Source organism: Cardiocondyla obscurior, linkage group LG09 (assembly GCF_019399895.1).
Source record: "Cardiocondyla obscurior isolate alpha-2009 linkage group LG09, Cobs3.1, whole genome shotgun sequence".
Classification (NCBI taxonomy): Eukaryota; Metazoa; Arthropoda; class Insecta; order Hymenoptera; family Formicidae; genus Cardiocondyla; species Cardiocondyla obscurior.
Genome location: NC_091872.1, coordinates 4,769,205 through 4,786,795, shown reverse-complemented (window position 1 = coordinate 4,786,795; position 17,591 = coordinate 4,769,205). Strand labels below are relative to the sequence as shown.

At 42.3% G+C, this 17,591-nt stretch overlaps 2 protein-coding genes across 2 annotated transcripts in view; both read left to right on the top strand.

The window, feature by feature from the left end:
• Scgdelta (sarcoglycan delta) overlaps positions 1 to 16,501 on the top strand; it is a 176,974-nt gene extending 160,473 nt beyond the window's left edge. Inside the window, exons 5-7 of the mRNA XM_070661642.1 lie at positions 8,889 to 9,078; positions 9,337 to 9,529; positions 14,183 to 16,501. Coding sequence (XP_070517743.1) covers positions 8,889 to 9,078; positions 9,337 to 9,529; positions 14,183 to 14,534 — 735 coding nt within the window. The 3' untranslated portion in view covers positions 14,535 to 16,501. The remainder of the gene's footprint in view (positions 1 to 8,888; positions 9,079 to 9,336; positions 9,530 to 14,182) is intronic.
• Positions 14,551 to 17,591, top strand: part of Pde8 (phosphodiesterase 8) — a 35,936-nt gene continuing 32,895 nt past the window's right edge. Inside the window, exons 1-2 of the mRNA XM_070661640.1 lie at positions 14,551 to 14,773; positions 16,675 to 16,721. Of these exons, the coding sequence (XP_070517741.1) occupies positions 16,679 to 16,721 (43 nt within the window). The 5' untranslated portion in view covers positions 14,551 to 14,773; positions 16,675 to 16,678. The remainder of the gene's footprint in view (positions 14,774 to 16,674; positions 16,722 to 17,591) is intronic.

Here is a 17,591-nt window from a genome sequence, read left to right as displayed (position 1 = left end):
ATCGCAAAGAAGGTAAATGTAGTTTTCGGCAATGCGTATCCATTATGACGTGTAAAAACCGACATCGCGGTGGTTACAAGCACCGCCGAAACCACGAGTCACGGGGTGTTACGTAGAATTTGGAGCTAGAACTCCTCGGAACTCAGTTGATACCCATCTCGAAGTTTTCCGCTCCTATGCGAGGATGTTCCTAGCCAAGTGAAAGCGCGATGCACTCCCGGACTGGGAAATATTTCATGCTCACCGTACTTCTCCCCCATCTTTATCCACCCACCCTCCCCGACCATTCATATTTGATGAGAGTCTCGGTCTGCCTTCCGCTGCCTCTTTTCACTCTCGAGTTATCCCGTCTCGGCCAACCCCGACTGACGTTCTCCTTTCGTTCGTCTTTCGCCGCAAACGATATCGCGAAGAAATTAAATCATTTTTCTCAATTAAGAAAACCGTCGTGCGCCCTAACTGCGAAACTTTCGCCCCGGCGGAATTAATTAAGTGCTCGTCGATCGGTGCGCTTTATTAACGAAGTTTGGTTCTGCCGCGATCGATGTTACCTGTTAATAATTACACGTATGACTAACGATTCTCCAACGAATATCAATTCGTAAATCGGTACGAGACGGCTCTCACGAGGATCCTGCCCCCGAATAGTCTTCCCAGCGAAGTTAGAATCAATTTTCTTTTCTGGTGGAAAATTAAACGTCTGATATCTTTTCGCAACTTTAAGTATCTCGACGGCTAAGCTTCTTATAATTTGAGAAACTTCCTTCATTTATCATTTACGTTTTACACCATCCGAGGTTTTACTTCATCAATTTTTAATACTCCTACGTTTGCGTTACGTATCGCCGCGCATTTTTTTCTTTTCTTTCTTTTTTTTTTTTTTTTTTTTAATTTACAATCTGCGTGCTACTTATTTGGGTGCACCTTTACTGATCTAATCGGCATTTTTCCGAAAAGATTTTTTCACTACGAGGCGTTTTGCCGTTTACGAGTATCAATATTTCGGGTTCCTTTCGAGATTCCTATCAAGCGGAGAGGTCTTAGGAGAGATCTTCGATTACGGACAATATATAATACACCCTGAAACGTTATGTTGGACGGAGCGATATACAGACACTATATTGGCACTAACGGCTTACATACATGGCCATAGCGAACAGATGCCCCCCCTTCCACCTAATATCGCTTGCGGGACCTTACCCTCTATAACCCTTGTATCCATAGAGAATTCACCTGTATACATTCCTTCCTACATCCTCTACGGAGGTACATATTGCACGCGCGTCCTCCACATTCATACAAGGTGGCTCCTTTCGTAGGATCCCTTCCACATAGAATCAATTGAAATCCATGTCTCGAAATGAATACTTGACCACTCAGCCCATGTACATTCACGCAGGTTCCCATTAATTTATCGTACATAATAAGATAAACGAAAGGAGGTTTCCATTATTACATTATTTCGTAAAATCTTTTCACATAACAGAATCATCCGTCACTTAATTCAAAATCTTTTCCGAAATAAAAATTTACTCTCGTTAAGAAAATAAAACCATCACCGAGAAAGATAAAAAAAAAAAAAAAAAATTGATATTTGATAGTCTTTAAATGAATTTAATGTATTTTATATTCTTGAAATTAAATAGAATTTAATTAATATTGGTAATCAATACGTATAATCTATAATACAATATATTCCTACAATATTCTGATTAATATATTTACATGAATGAATAAATATAGAAAATTCGTCCACTGCAATATGTGAATGTACAAATGTACGTAAATTAAACGATCAGATTAAATATTATTATAATTTAATTTTGCGGAAGATTGTGTAATACAACTTTATTAGGACAAGGGTTTAAAAATGGAAGCCATAACAAATATCGCAAACTTTATGCAGCTGCAAGATATTTGCTAAAAATTCGAGCATGGATGTTTTGTGTGTGCGAAAGAGCGAATGGTCACCCCATATTCGTTACATATATATACAGTGTGTTAGTATTAAAGGATATCCATTATAGCACCTAGCCACCAAGTGCAAGTGCAATATAGCGGGTATAGCGCCATGAATTTTGAACGTATAACATTGCCGTAGTACGTTAGTGGTAGCGGTTATAGGTTGGTTCGCGTGGAAGACCGAACAGACAAGTTTATTGTTTCCAGGGATTTCGCACCAAGCCACGGGAGGCCATCGTACGAATCTCTTATGAAGGATCTATATTTCATCAATCAATGTTTCTAAATAATTGCTTTTATTAATTATCTTCGCGCGTTCCTAAATATTCAAACGATGCGCATTATCCCATTTAAATTTGAATTTACGTATCAATGCAAATATATATAAAATACTCCCACAAGAAATCAACGCATTACTAGTTTGAGAGTATCGCGGAATAAATAAATCGCGAAAAACGTGTAATTTGAGAAACGGATACATCTATTTTTACGGTTAGCTCCGCATATACTTGTTTAAATCAGTTGCAATAGCGATAAATTTAGATACCGCTCCACTATCGTCGTAACTCCGCCTTCCATATCGCCGATCGCGAGGACGCCGCTCGTCGCAAGCCAAAAGTCAACAGAACGATATTTGTCCCACAAAAATCGCCGTAGCGAAGATTTAAATTCGGTAGTCGCATTACGCCAGACGTCGCGGCGTTTTTATCGATTTTCCATTTTGAACCGCCGATCCCGCAGCCCTACGTCACATGCCAGATTGGGGTTATAGGTTCTCCCCCTCTTCCCCGTCACCCTACCCGTTAGCTACCCTTCGGTATTGCATAATCTGTGTGAAATGTGTGTCGTGCGACATATAGGTACTCGACTGACCCGTGCCGCGCGGGGAAAGTGCGACAGTTTCTGTCTTGAATGCTACGCCTCGGTAATGAAAGGTTAATAAAAAGGAACAAAACGCAAAAAACTGTTATATGAAAACTGAGAAAAAAAAAAATACAATTCGAGAAGCGGTGGAGAAGAATCGTTCAAGAAGAACTGGAATATTATGAGAGAGGATTCCGGAGGAGAGACGAGTGCGCGCCCAGCATTAATGATGCCTCGAGGGTGTCTCATCTTCGGAATCCCTTTTATATAATTGTTACCATTATCATAAAAAGAATATACACGTATATATATATATACAATTTTTTTAATAATAAATAAAATAGTCGTTTTATTGCGCATTGGATCTGTTGCGTGCTCATTATCTTAATAAAAAATAAAAATAAAAAAAACTGGAGTAGAAACTTTGTAATGATTCATTATGCGACGTGATTTTCTATTCTCGTTAATATGTTGTTGTTGCTCCCGATCTCTATTAACATTTATTGCGCGAATAAATCTAGTTAAAAATCAATCACATCTTTCAGCTTATATTATAACTCAGCTGCAAGAATAAAGATCTTACAACTTTTGAAACATTAACTGCAGTTGTAATTTGCTTTTATACGTGTACCGAAATAGAAGATGAATTGTCGAAAAATCGGGAAATTTAGCAGAGTTGACGCGTTGTCAATATCCGAGTTATCAGTGTTACCGAGTGTAACCTCTATTCGCGGATCGGAGATACTTCGACCGAAGAATAATCCTTCTGTCGATTCGCGATGAGCTAGGGCGAAGTCGTTGCCGAGACAAGCGAGTTAATCTTGCTGCAAGGCGCATCAGAAGAGAAGCCCGCGATTTAATCCTCGCACCGTCGCGCGGTAAAATAACACGAAATTGCGATGTCGCGGGTGCGAGGGGAGGGGACGCGACGAGGTGGAAAGTGGCAGGCGGATTGGACCGGATTCGGTTATGGCCGGCAAGGGGGTTCATCGAGGATCCCCACGAGGAAGAGACGGTGACAGGGTTTCAGAGTCGGATTACTCGCGGCGCGGCGCAGAAGTTAGGCGAGACTACCCAGCGTCGTCCAGCTTGGGATAATTACGTGAGGTGCATTAGCGCGGCCGCACGTAGTCGCACACGTGCACATGTGTAATCACAGGCGGCGCGGACCGCGGACGTACGTACACACGTACGTGTGAGAAGGTGAAACATACGGCTGCTTGTCATGGAAAGTATACCTATGTACACGTGGGTTAAGCCATCAGCGATGCGGTCGTGGAAACTCACGCTAACGTTGTGCTCGCTCGTACACAGAAAACCTAACGATTATTATTTTTCATAACGACTTCCGGCAATTGCCCGTAACTAGGAACAAGAAGCGCAATACCATAGATACTGATTGCGCGGTTGTAAGGATTCGTTAATTATCCGAATCAGTTCTAATAAGTTAATTTATATTAAAAACAATTTTCTTTTTTCTTTCTCAAAATTGTTGAATGCCTAAAAACTCGCACATTTTACGTTTTGCATGCTATTCTCAACTGCCGCGAAACGAGATATGCACGCGAATCGGTTCGCCAAAATGACGTGACGCGCACGTTCAACGTACCAACTTCTATTCATCTGCAGGAACGAAATTCATTGCAGTTAAAATCTGACTGCGTCTTGGAGTGAATTTCATACGCATGTAAATTTATGTTAAAACAATTTAGAAAATATATTCTTGAATTTTCACTATTGCTTTTCTCGCAGGAATTTAAATAATAAATTGAGTATATCCAAAGCTAAAATATATTTTACTTCAAAAGCGATTTTTACGAGATGCATACACGAAGGTGTAAAAATTGCGACACCTAATATTAAAAATAAAATAATAGTAAATGTAATACTAATATAAACTTATATATTTAAGTTGCAATGCTGACAAAAAGGTCTCTTGATTATGAGCATATTCCTAATGTATTTTATTTTATAAAATTGATATCAATTTAACTATTAAAGTTGCTTTAAAAATAAAAAGACTTTAAGTACCTACGGACCGAAATATTACAGGTGCAAATTTTATAAGCACATTTACTCGACCCTATTCAACCTTCGTATTTTTCAATTTTTAATGTAACCATTTGACTGAGCGAAAAAAAAGTTACAATAAAAATCTAAGCCACGATAAATTATATTGATTTGAAAATGAAAGGGTATATTAGCGAAAATGGAGATAAAATTGAAAAATATATCCGCGGCGTTTATAATCTAGAAAAATGTATGAATAATAAAATATTTAATAGTTTTATCTCGGGTAAAAGCTTATCTCGATAGAGAACCATCGGAAAAGTGACCGCGATTAGAACAAGCGGAGCGCGAAAATGGAACGCTTTTGTAATCCTCGTAAATATGACGCGCTTTACATTAATTTATGAACGAGGCGACCAGCCGAGTAACGTCGAGCCGAGGCGTCGTTACGATGATATACGCTTACTAGGGGTGTTATTTGGATTTCATTACATGCACCGACAAACGCCGCCACTCCACCCCCCGAAGTTCACCGTCGTCGCGCGAATCGTGCATCTCGACATGCCGAGCAATTGTGTATAATACAGTATGCGCGAGATAACTACGCGAATACCTTTTTCGTAAAGGAACGAGAGGTCATAAATTCGTTGAGTTTGTCGCGCTGATTGATTTCAACGCTCCCGGAAATCTGTTAATCGGTCACACCGCGCAATTTCCGCCGCCGCGCGCGAGTCCGTAATTTTTCGACAAAATAAATACTTGATGCTTGCGACGGCAGTCAATCGTGCCAATACGAAGGAAATACAGTCGGCGCGATTCGCTGCCAGAAATTCAGTCAGTTAATTGCGCGGATTTTCCCTTTTTTTTTTTTTTATTTTTTTATTTTTTTTTATTTCGTCGGAAAAGCTACGCGATCGAGATAGAGAGGTGGAAAAAGGCACGCGCCCCGATCGCGCTGCGGGAGAGGGCTAAGGGTCGATATTTTTTATTGTCGCTTAAATCCCCTTATCAACGGCCGACAGACAACGAGATAAAAAGGGTATAAAGCCTCGGACTTAATGATAGCTGTCTGACGGTAGATTACTTTTACTACTGCCGCTCGTTCTCACCACCACGATTGGGCGATCTTCTCGACTCCGGTGGTTTCCTCTAGACCGTCTGGCGATTCTAAAAAGCAGATGCAACCGCAGTTCCTTCTTCCTGCCCTTCTTTTTCTCCCTTTCTCATTTTCTCTCGCTTTCTCATTCCCTTCCCTCCTCATTTCCTCATTCTTTTCTCGCTTCTCCGTTTACTCTTTCCACGCCTGGGCCTTTTTCTTTTTATTGTGTACCTCATCCTTCTTTCTCGCCGTTCCCGTATCTCTCGTTCCAGAGTTTCTTTTTGTTCTTGTTCTTTTCGTATGACCGTGTCTTTCTCTATTTCTTCCTCACGCTCTCGCTCGGCTTCCGCGGATGCTATTGGGGTTTACGGTTACGGTTAAGTAGAGGGCAAAGAGATCGTATCGTTTTCCGAACGATTTGGCTAATCGAGTGCCGGTGGCTCGAGATCGCCCTTTCCGCCTGCCGGTCCCCCGTCGCCGATCGTAGCTACGCAAGTGATGCTGGGAAACTTCATGAACGAGTATTTAAACCGCGATCTCGCAACTGGTACTTGGCGAAATCTGGCGACCGGTCATTCTCTTCGGAACGACAACGCTTATGGCGGTGCAATGGCAAGTTATACAATTGGATCGGTTAACAAAGACGCGACGATAACGCGAATGATAATATTAGTAAAACGATACACGTATAAAAGTAATCAAATACGTACCACCAGGTTTATTTCGTCAGCAGCAATTGTGCGTGTACGATAATAATTAAATTTTGTCACCGATGATTGCGCGCATTTTTGTGTTAAAAAGGGATATATATTTATCTTCGACGTGTATAAACGATATCGAAACGTAAAATAATTAAATTATATGACATTTGACATGTGACGAGTGATTAATTTCATAATGAAAATATTATCGGCACGTAGGAATTTGGAACTTGAACATTCGAGCTTGCAGTGACTTTCTACACGGCGAATAAATAAAAAATCCTCTGTACTCTTCGATTGAAAATCATTTGCATTTGTTTCAAAAATATTTTTGTAAGAATTTCTATTATTTCACAAAATATTCCGACTTTCTCCCAAATGTGTATTTAAGTCAAGATTTAATTTTAATTGAGCACTTCTATATTTACGATAATAAAGTTTGCATTCTCGATCGTTCAGCTTTACATATATCGTTTAATAGACGAAATTATTTTTTATCGTTTCACCGCGACATATCAAATTGTCGCTGTATATTCGGTAAATGTTCGGGCTCGGCAGCGTCCGGCCAAAAAAAAAAATAAAAAAATAAAAAAACATTTCTTCAAACGAAATGGAACCTGCCGGATCGAAAGTTAAACCAGCTCAAACGAAACGTATACGTAAACCGGTACCTTTCTCTTCTCCTACAATTGTAATAATATGGACGGAAGCGTAACAATTGCTTTCGATCGAGTGGCCAATCATCGGAAACCAATGTGAATAGTAACACAAAAAACGAGCTATTTTACCACGAAAGTATGTTAAGAAGACCTCAAAACGACGATGAGCAGAACGACGAGGAGATTCACTAAGCGAGATTTCCGTTTCGAATATTTCACGTACTAATTCACGACTGTTACAGATACGCGGAGCGTCCTCTTTTAAGCGATATTAAAATTCATCCCATTTGTGTTAATATGAGAAACGTAATTGACCGTCCCCGCTACGTCGAACTATACTCATATCACGCTGCTGTCACTCAAAAGAACGACGCAATCCATTTTCGTGGCGCATATTGACACGCGCATAGTAGAATCTCCGCGAATATGTTTTTCGGTCGCGTTTAAACGCAGGAAATATCTCTAGAGAACGTGACTATCGGTGTACTACTTATTCCTTTAAACTTTCCTAAAATAAACGTATAGATTTCATTTCGGACAATCTCAACTATTGCAAAAATAAATTCCTGATAAATTTAAGACCGTCTTAGGAAAAAATACAGACATTTTCACCCTTTAGGCCGTATATCTTTTAGCACCGCCTAGGGCAAAGTTCGATCGCAATTATACGCGGTAAGACTGTTTCATAAACGCCAAATTGCACTTTCCGCCCGGGATAAGTCCCAGGTGGGAGACTAGCTAAAGTTTACGAGATGAATGCAAACGCGCAATGTGTCTACTTTATAGTGCATTTCTCCTTTCCCTCCCGACCCCGGCGGCCGTCCACTCTCCTTCGCTCGATACACCCCGTGGGGTGGTCGACGAGCGTGAGGAGGACGGAGGAAGGAAGAATGCGAGAGACGCCGGGCGAAAATAAAATTTTGCCTACGCCACTGTTTCGGATATTACAGCGGATATTTCAAACGAGCGGGCACAATGGATCACCGGGTAACCCCGCGCCCAGCTCATCGCCGCATTTATAATTCAACTGTCTGAAGTGGCAATAATGGCGGGTGCCGCCGATACTTAATACCGCCACGCGGAAACTCGACGCAGTAATGGAGTATATTATTTTATTTTACGATACAAGCGCCCGTTCGATCTCCAAGACATCGATATTGCGAGACCACCCGACGTGCGGTCCGATTTTAATAAATTCCGGCTTTACCCGCGACGATACGGCGTCCAACGAGCGTTCGCCTCTGTTTTATGTCCCGTCACCTCCCGTTTTTAATAACGACGATAATTTTCGCGCGTAATTTAACGTTCGACTTCTATTTCGAAAACCTATCCCGCAGATAAATCGGGAATTTGGTTGAAAAAGATCGTTAGGAGTCGCATTGTGTTTTGTCGACTGGCAAAATAAAATTTATAGAGAACAGAAAGCCTGAATCAGCTGTCAATTTGATAGAAAATAGAATGGGTGTACAAGAGTGCAATAAATCGTGGCCGAGGCTACGCTATATTTTTGCCGAGCGTTATAGCCACGGCCTAGAAAGTTTCGACGGCTTGCCCTCTCCCTTCTGTCCTGACAGTCATTTCCTTTTCTTTCAGGAAGGTATCGGCTCGCTAAAAGTGGTGCCTGGGGGAATCGAGCTGAGAGGTCAAGCTGCCGTGTTAGACGCCCTCGTGGCCTCCAGCCTGAGATCACGGAGGGGGAAAAACTTGGTGTTGGAATCGTGGAGTAATTTTACGGCCTCGGCAAGATCTCACGATGGTCGGCTTCTTGCGCGATTAACAGTTGGTAAGTTATATTAATGGCCGCATACGGCGGCTTGCATTTTTCATACAGCCCGATGTTACGAAACAATCTTATTTTAATTTCTCAGATGGAGAAATAAAATTAAATAAATGATCTAATTTGAAGCCGTGCACGCAACGAAGATCTAGTTTTACGAGGGACGTTCCGAATTCTGTCACGTGTAATAATTTATACGTCGCCTTGCGTAATTGCTGATATTTTTCCGATTGAAAAATTGAGTGATCAAATTTCTATTTCCAGGGGAGGATCGCGTCGACTGTGTGTCCAGAGGTTTCCGGATAACCGATCCGCGAGGAGGGGTGCTGTTCTCCGCGGACAGGGAACAAGTTATCGTAGGGGCAGAGATGTTGAGGGTGACCGGCGACGGCGGTGCTGTTTTCCAAGGCAGCGTACAAACTCCACTAGTCAGAGGAGAGTCGGGACGTGGTCTTAAGTAAATATATTGCAATTATTTTAAGTACGCGCGCGCGTAGAACGGCCGATCATTTTTCGACCGAGAAATGGATTTTCCCACGGACTATCTAATTATCTGATATTGTTACATGTTACCTATATACAAATAGACGATTCCCAGATATTGTTTCCAAATATAATGCATCAATTATTTGTGATCATTAATATTCGTATCAGCAATTTCATCGAAATTCAATATAAACGCATAATTATATCGTGCAGCAAGTATACTATAGTAATTACACGAACAGAGTCGAGCGAATCGATCAACGTAGCAGTTCGAATCGAGCAAAAATAATTTGTTAAACCCAACTCCGCGAGATAGAGTTCGTGGGTCGATAACGTGACGTATTTATATTTGGAAAGTAGTGCATCTCGGGGTAAACTAATAATAAAAAAATGTTCGCTGAATAGAATCGATCGATCGTCCCCGATTGTGCCGGATAATGACGCGTTGCACTGGCGTTTCGTTTTCTCGCGAGGAGGTCGTCTCGGAGACGGCGGAGTCTCTCTCGTCTACACCTTGAATCATCACACCTTCGGCCCGAATAAGCTTGTACAATCTCTTAACCCTCCCGCTCCCGGTTTCATCCTCATCTCTCACCGAGCACCTCGGTGTATTACCGCGAGAGATCGAGGTCGGATGAATTGCAGCGACGGCAAGAGAGAAAATTCGAAAGAAGGGGACAAAACGGAGGCTGTACCGCGCTGCACCGCGGTTATTGATAGCGCCGGGCAATTTACAGACGGATTTACGATTACAATAAAACTTTGCTCGCGCGGAAAATTATATTCATAGGATTGGATTTGCGCCAGATATGAAATACCGCGGATCCTACGAGTTGCCTTAGAGGTGGGCGCAGAGAGAGAGAGAGCAAGAAAGAGAGAAAAATCGGAGGACGAGAAGTGACTATGTGCAAGGGAGAAGGGACAAGGTGATGGAATAGAACGGTAAAAAAGCAGCTTCGCGAAGAACGATAGAAAACGAACAACCGCGTGGACCATCTTCTCCCGGAGAGAGAATCGATTATTGCTCAAGTTCGACTTCGAGCCGCGAGAGTCAATACAGATATTACTATGTTGTTGGAATACTCGGATATAATACGACGGTTTACGGGCACACGGAGATTTACGGTGTAATCCGCGTCATTGTTGGAACGTAATGCACTGAAATTGAGATACGCAAGTCCGATGGCATACCCACATCGAACAATGATCGTATCGCTAGTGTTCGCATTTTGAATTTTACGGATTTAAGAAACGGGACGCGTTATTTGCAAAACATTGTGCACGTTTACAAAAAATTGGAGAAATACTTATTATATCGACTGCTAAAATATTACATTGCATATAATATACACACTAAAAATATTTTTTTTTTACATTTTTTTAATTTTTAAAGGATCCGTATAAAGATCTCTTACTCTGCGACGTGATATTTTAACTATAAAATGAGATAATTAAATTTTAAATTTCTTTAAAAATATTAAATTAAAATATCAATAAATATTAACGTTCTATCAAAGATTGAAAAATAAAAAAATATTTTTAGGTTAATGATTTATTCCAAGCAAAAAATTATTAAATAAAATATCACTCACTTTGCGTTGGTTCGCTGTTGCCGTCCCAGGTTTCTTTTCCACTTGCAGGATCCTTCGAGTCCTCCCATCGTCAAGTTCCTCTCCAGATTTTTACATGCACAACACACACTTGCGAACTCGACGTTAAATTACGACTGAATTAATTACCAACGCTCCACAATCGCGGGTATTTGGCACAGCACTTCTGAAATTAAAACAAATTGAGATATAAGAACGAATTAAATATTAATATTAGAAATTAAATTGTCGGCATGAAAGAATTTATGTAACGATCAAATAGACTTTAAAAGTACTTGACTAATTATGCGAAATTACCTTGGCATCGTCCGTGTCTTCAATCTCACGCTTTCGCGTGGTGTGTAGTTAGCATCGCGAAACCGGAATCGCGGCGAAACGAAGAGAAGTCGTACGATTTTCACGTAGAAGGCCACCGCGCCACTGCACCTGTTGCTCCAAGCTTCAATTCCGAAAAGCGCCACGACGGACAAGCGATATGCGCGTTTCGGTCGCCGACTGGCATCAAGACAAAAGATCGAGCGTATGACTCGGGGACATATGCCCGCGATACCCGCAGAAATTCATTGATCGTCGTTCTTTACATCGCCGAGCATGTAAAAATCTGTAGAAATAAAATAATGATTAGTCAAGACACAGATTTGTTTGTTAACTATATGTATACATATGCCGCTTCTTAGCGATGTACTTACTCCAAAATACGCTGCGACCTTCTCAAAACATGAGGTTGACCGACTACGCACTCTCGTTATCGCACTGCCAGCCGATCAAGGTAACTGTGTGGCGTGTACATGACGGGTATGACATACTGCATTGTCAGTTAGGCGAATGTCCGTTGACACCGGCGAACGGCGGCGAAGGGGGGTAACTTCTCGTGCAACTTGCGTTACCGCACATCGCCGAGCACGTACAAGTCTGCGCAAGTAAAATAACGATTACTCCGAAACATAGATCTCATTGCTACTCACGTGTGTCGCTTCTTAGCATTGTACTCACTCGAGAACGACGTAACAACCTTTCGAAAGTATGAAGTCAAGTGATCCCGCGTAGTCGTGTTGCCTGTTGGGCAAGATGGCAGCAAGTGTGACGAAGTACTGCGATGATCGACAGGTGTCGGTAAACGTCGTTTTCTTCGCCTTTCCGAAACTCGTCGAGCACGCACGAATCTGTACGAGTAAAGTAACGTTCGCTCGGACCACAGTCTTTGCTTACTGTTTACGTGTGCCGCTTTTTAACGTCGTACTCGCTCGAAAAAATACGCACCGGCTTTCTCAAAACACGAAGTCGACTGACTACGCACTCACGTTATCGTACCGCCGACCCGACAAGATAGCGAAGTAACGTCGCACGACGCATAAAAGGTAACGCTACGTTGTATGTACTGAATCATAGGTTAAACGATCGTCTAGGTTGACCGGCGGCCGATTTCTCGTGCAGTTCGCGTTTCCGCGTATCATCGAGAACGTACGAGTCGAGTGCAGATAAAATAATAATTGCCCGAACCATATATCCGTTTGTTAACCGTGTGTGAGTGCCGTTTCTTAACATCGTACTCGATCGAAAAATACGCACCGGCTTTCTCAAAATACAAAGTCGACCGACTACGATCTCACGTTGTCGTACCGCCGACCCGACAAGATAGCGAAGTAACGTCGCACGATGCATGAAAGGTAACGCTACGTCGTATGTGCTGAATTATAGGTTAAACGATCGTCTAGGGTGGCCAGCGGCCGATTTCTCGTGCAGCTCGCGTTTCCGCATATCATCGAGAACGTACGAGTCTAGTGCAGATAAAATAAGTATTGCCCGGACCATATATCCGCGTGTGTGTGTCGCTTCTTAACATTATACTCGCTCGAGAACACGTCGCAACGTCGGTTGACCAAATCAGTGGTCTGCCTACACAGCGTTACCAGCTGGACAAGATGGTAGCGTGACGTATGCATGACGCGTATGACGTAGGCTTCATATAATACTGTAAGCCGGGTGAATGACCGTCGAGAGAACCCAGCTGATCGGCGGATTAAGAGAATTGGTTTCGGACGTTCGACACCGATAGTTTAAATACTTTGAATATTAATTTGAATGTGATGTGCATATTGTACGTCACGTATGTATATTATTTATACGTATACATATATGATTTTTTTATGGGAAAAATTTTGTTAGCTCCATTAAAATAATTATATAAGTAATGTGCGCATTTAAATCTCTGTATTTAAATATTCGAAGCGCGTGGTATTTAATTATATTAAAGAAACGATTACCGCCGTAATAATTGGAATAACAATTATTAATATCTCCTATCCTTTATTATTTCGGTTCTCGTATTGCGCGTATAATAATTAAATCGCACGAAATATTCTTTGATAAATTGGTATATGAATCTTTTTTGTTAAATAACCAGCGCTTTGATATATTCATCAAATTGTAAATCATGAAAGTCAATTAATCACGCACATTGATAATCGCTGATAACTGGGTATAACCGCGTTTCGAAAAGCAGCGGTAACACGCAACGCGGTTCCCTGCTTTTTAAGTCTAATGATGATATTTTAATCCTAATTGACATTGTTTATTTTACGTATCGAGAAATGTAACAATATATATGAAACGCTTTTATTTATCGCGAATTATCTATCTCGCGACACATTTTTTAATCAATATTTAGCGAGAAAGTCGAGACATATCGTCATTTATCGCTTAACTTTCGAATCTTTAGCATCTATCTATATCTCTATAATAAAGTTACAAATTGAAACTCTATTAAAGTAAATTCCGCCTGAGAAATTAGTCGAAGAGTTAACTTCTGGAAACTTAAAGAAGGAAAATGTTTGCTGCGAAATTTTCTGCTTTATCCGCTTGTAACTTAAAAATTATTGGCACTTCGACATTTACGCTAAGCAAAAATCGTCTTTGGGCCAACTAAAGAGTTTACCGCTAAAATACGCGACGCGAGAGAAGATAAATGTTCTATATGTATGGCATAGATTTAAATCAAATTATTTATTGTGCAGGCTCGAGTCGGCGACGAGGTCTCTGAAGATAAACGCTCCTCAGCGGGTAGCGATCGAATCCTGGGCGAACGAGATCTCAGCCTCCTGCTTGACGGATTTAAACCTGCAAAGCGTTCACGGAGCCATTCGGCTTGACGCCAAGTCCGTCTACATGAAGGGGCTGAAAACGGCGGTGCCAGTGCAAGGGCATTCGTCCAGGGAGCAGCAACAGCAACAGCATCCCGGCAGATCATCGTCTGCTCATCAGAATCAGAAAGAGACAACCATCTATCAGCTGTGTGCGTGCGCGAGCGGCAAGCTCTTCCTCGCCAAGTCGGACGGAAGTTGTCAGGCCGACAAATCGATGTGCTAATACTATTACACGGTGTATTGCGGAAGCACAAACGATTCATTAGGAATCGTCGCGAACTCATGTGACTCTGTGGTCTTAGCGGCGAAGAAGAGATGAAAACGAGTGAATAATGCACCGCGATCGGGAACGAGGCCTTCACTGGAGCACTGCAAATGATATCAAACGAATCCACCGTTAAACGGACAAAGTACTCCCCCGAAGTGCAACGTATCAGCGAAGAAAGAAAAAGAGAGAACTCGGTAAATACGGATAATTGAAATTCATTAATTATTCCCTACACGCGCGCTATTTTTTAATGAACGCGGCGTATGCACGATACGCCTTCAAGTGCCGGGCGCTCTTCGAAAATCTCTAGTTTACTTAGGGCCTAATCTGACGATCTGACGAGCGGCGGTGATTCTTCCCCCAATGTGCATACATGTCAATTAAATGGAATTGCATCGAGCGCCTTTTCATTTTTTTTTTTCTTTTTTTTTTCTTTTTTTGGTCCAGTTTTTTCTTCCCTTCGTATTTTGCAGTTCAACGTCAGTCACGTTTAATTGAGTTGTCGTACAAGGGCACAATCGGGCGTTGTTGCGGCTCCAATCCCGCGCTTAAGGCACACGTCAATCTTCCCTAGTCGCGGCGTTTCACAGGGCGAGCCAATCTTCGTTCCGTGAAATATCCGACCGATCCGGCGGTGGCTGCGAGATGCGCGAATAAACGCGTTGGACGTTTTCCTCCGTAGCGAGGGGCGAGAGGGACAGAGGGGAGAAACGCACCCGTTGCACGGGCACAAAGAGAATTCTCGCGAGGCCTTGACCGGAAAAATTCTTTCGAATTCGCGGATATTCGAGGAATTCTCTCTAAGGAATATTCCTCCGAGCGGCGTTCACCAAGGGGTATTTCCTTTAGCTTTTTCTCGCGCCAGCGCCATCGGTCAATGTGATATGCGAGAAGGGAAGCGCGAGACTCTCGCCCAAAAGCCGCCGTTTCGCATTGTAGAAGACATCTCGTGATGCGACATTTTCTCGCCACTTCGCGGCGCTCACGCTTGTTTGGTGTCCTGGTTTCGGCTCGAACTCGTACATTTCTTTCCCCTGAAGCAGGACGACGTTCGTCGGAGACCTTTGAAATATCCACCGGGGAATTCGATGGTAATCAGATCCCCGTGGTATCGCGAATAGAACGTGTATAACTATGTGTACGTAGCACTGTCGTCGATGCTACTCCGTCACGCGCGATTCTCGGACTGAATTCCCATCTCGCGTTTGTCGTTAGAAAAGCATCCTCGAGATTTTCAGTATTAACCCTTGCACAATTTAGACAAAAAGAGATATAAAGTTAAATATACGCGACGCTAATCGCATCGAGACGATTGTTAACCGACGCTGAAGACGGAAATTCAAGACGCTCTGCGTCGCCGGGACAAATCGCGCTTATCACCGTTAGATCACAGGGCCCGATAATATTGAATCGACGATCCCATTGTTCCATCCTCGGTTCTGTTCCTTAGCGGCACCTTCGTCATCTCCTTACGCGTTCGATACTTTATATCCTGTGTACTCGTTGCTCGCCTCGCGTGGCGGAACCACTTGTAGGCAAATCGTTCGTAGCTCTCCTCAAGCCCGCGCTCTCTCGCACGGTGCTGACGGCGTGAAGCACCCTTACAGGGAGACTACCCCTCGCGAATCGCTTATTTCTAACGCGGTGTCTGTTTAACCCGTGCTCCGATACAAAGTAGAAGCGTTGTTGTAAGTAGGGCGACGGCTGCATTGGGCTACGCGCGCCGGAAAAGACGTGAGAAAAAGAGTATACAAGCGCGAGTGCATGCGTGTGTGCGTGCGTGCGTGTGTACGTAAGAACGTGAGAAACTGTGACGGTAGTTTGATGCAACCGGATCGGATCGCGATCCAGCTTGTACGCTGTACATCGGCCATGTCCATTTATTTATGTATGTGGCAATAAAGTCGTTATTGTTACTATTATTATTAATCGTCGTGATCTCGTTCTTATTAAACGTTATTAATTTTATTATTTTATATAATTGCATTGGACGACATAACCGTCGTATGTTAAACGTGTATTTCGTCCAATGTCATTTGGTCACAATGGTCCATTAGCCTTATCATTTTTTTTCTTTTTTTCTCTCTCTCTTTAGCCGGATGCACTACCATTCTTCTAAGGGCGTACCTTTCAACGTTACAGGTAGGTTTGTTATATCTGTAACATAAAACACCCACAAATTACTAAATGATATATGCGTCCGTATTCAATACGCGTTCTGCAGTTTCTACCAATTATAACTCATGTAACTAACAACTGCCGCGAGGGCTTTGTTTCGTTCCGACAATAGCGGAAACTTTCGTAACAAAATTACAATTAAAAATTTAACATCGGCTTCAATTCAAAAAATACAAACGGCCGGCCCGATCACGTCTGTTTTGTTTGCGAAAACATAGCGGGCGCTGAAATTTTCAAAGCCGTGTCTCTAAAATTCATCCGCCTACCACTCGCTATTAAAACGCGGTTATTTCTCGACAACGGCGGCGCGAAAGGAAAATAGAAATTTAAATTAGAGAATAATCTCAAGACTAGTTCGAACAGCCCGCTGCATAATATACTATATGTCAAGCAGGCTGACAGGTAACAGAGGCAATCTCATCTAGTACCCCCTTAAACAGCTCTGACGGCAAGGTAATTTTCTTGGAATTCGGGATTAAAATTGCATCCAGCGGCGGGGAGGTGGATAAAGTGCATAGCCAAGTAGAGAGAGGTTTTCAGGAAGGGTTCAGGGGGGCTGAAGCGATTTAACATAGGGATGCCGCGGGCCAATGAGTTGGTGTAAATTAGTAGCGGCAGTCGGAAAAAAATACCTTCGATATATACCGCATTGATTCCCTTAAGGCGCGCAAAATGCAAGATAAAAGTAGAGTAAAACTAAATTGAACATGATAGAATAATTGAGAAAAACGTAATTTCTTTGAAAATTTATAACGCAATTGTGGGCGCTTTTTCCTGCTCCCTTTGTTATTGAATTACTTCCTGTTTGTTTTCTACTATGATAGAAATTTCAAC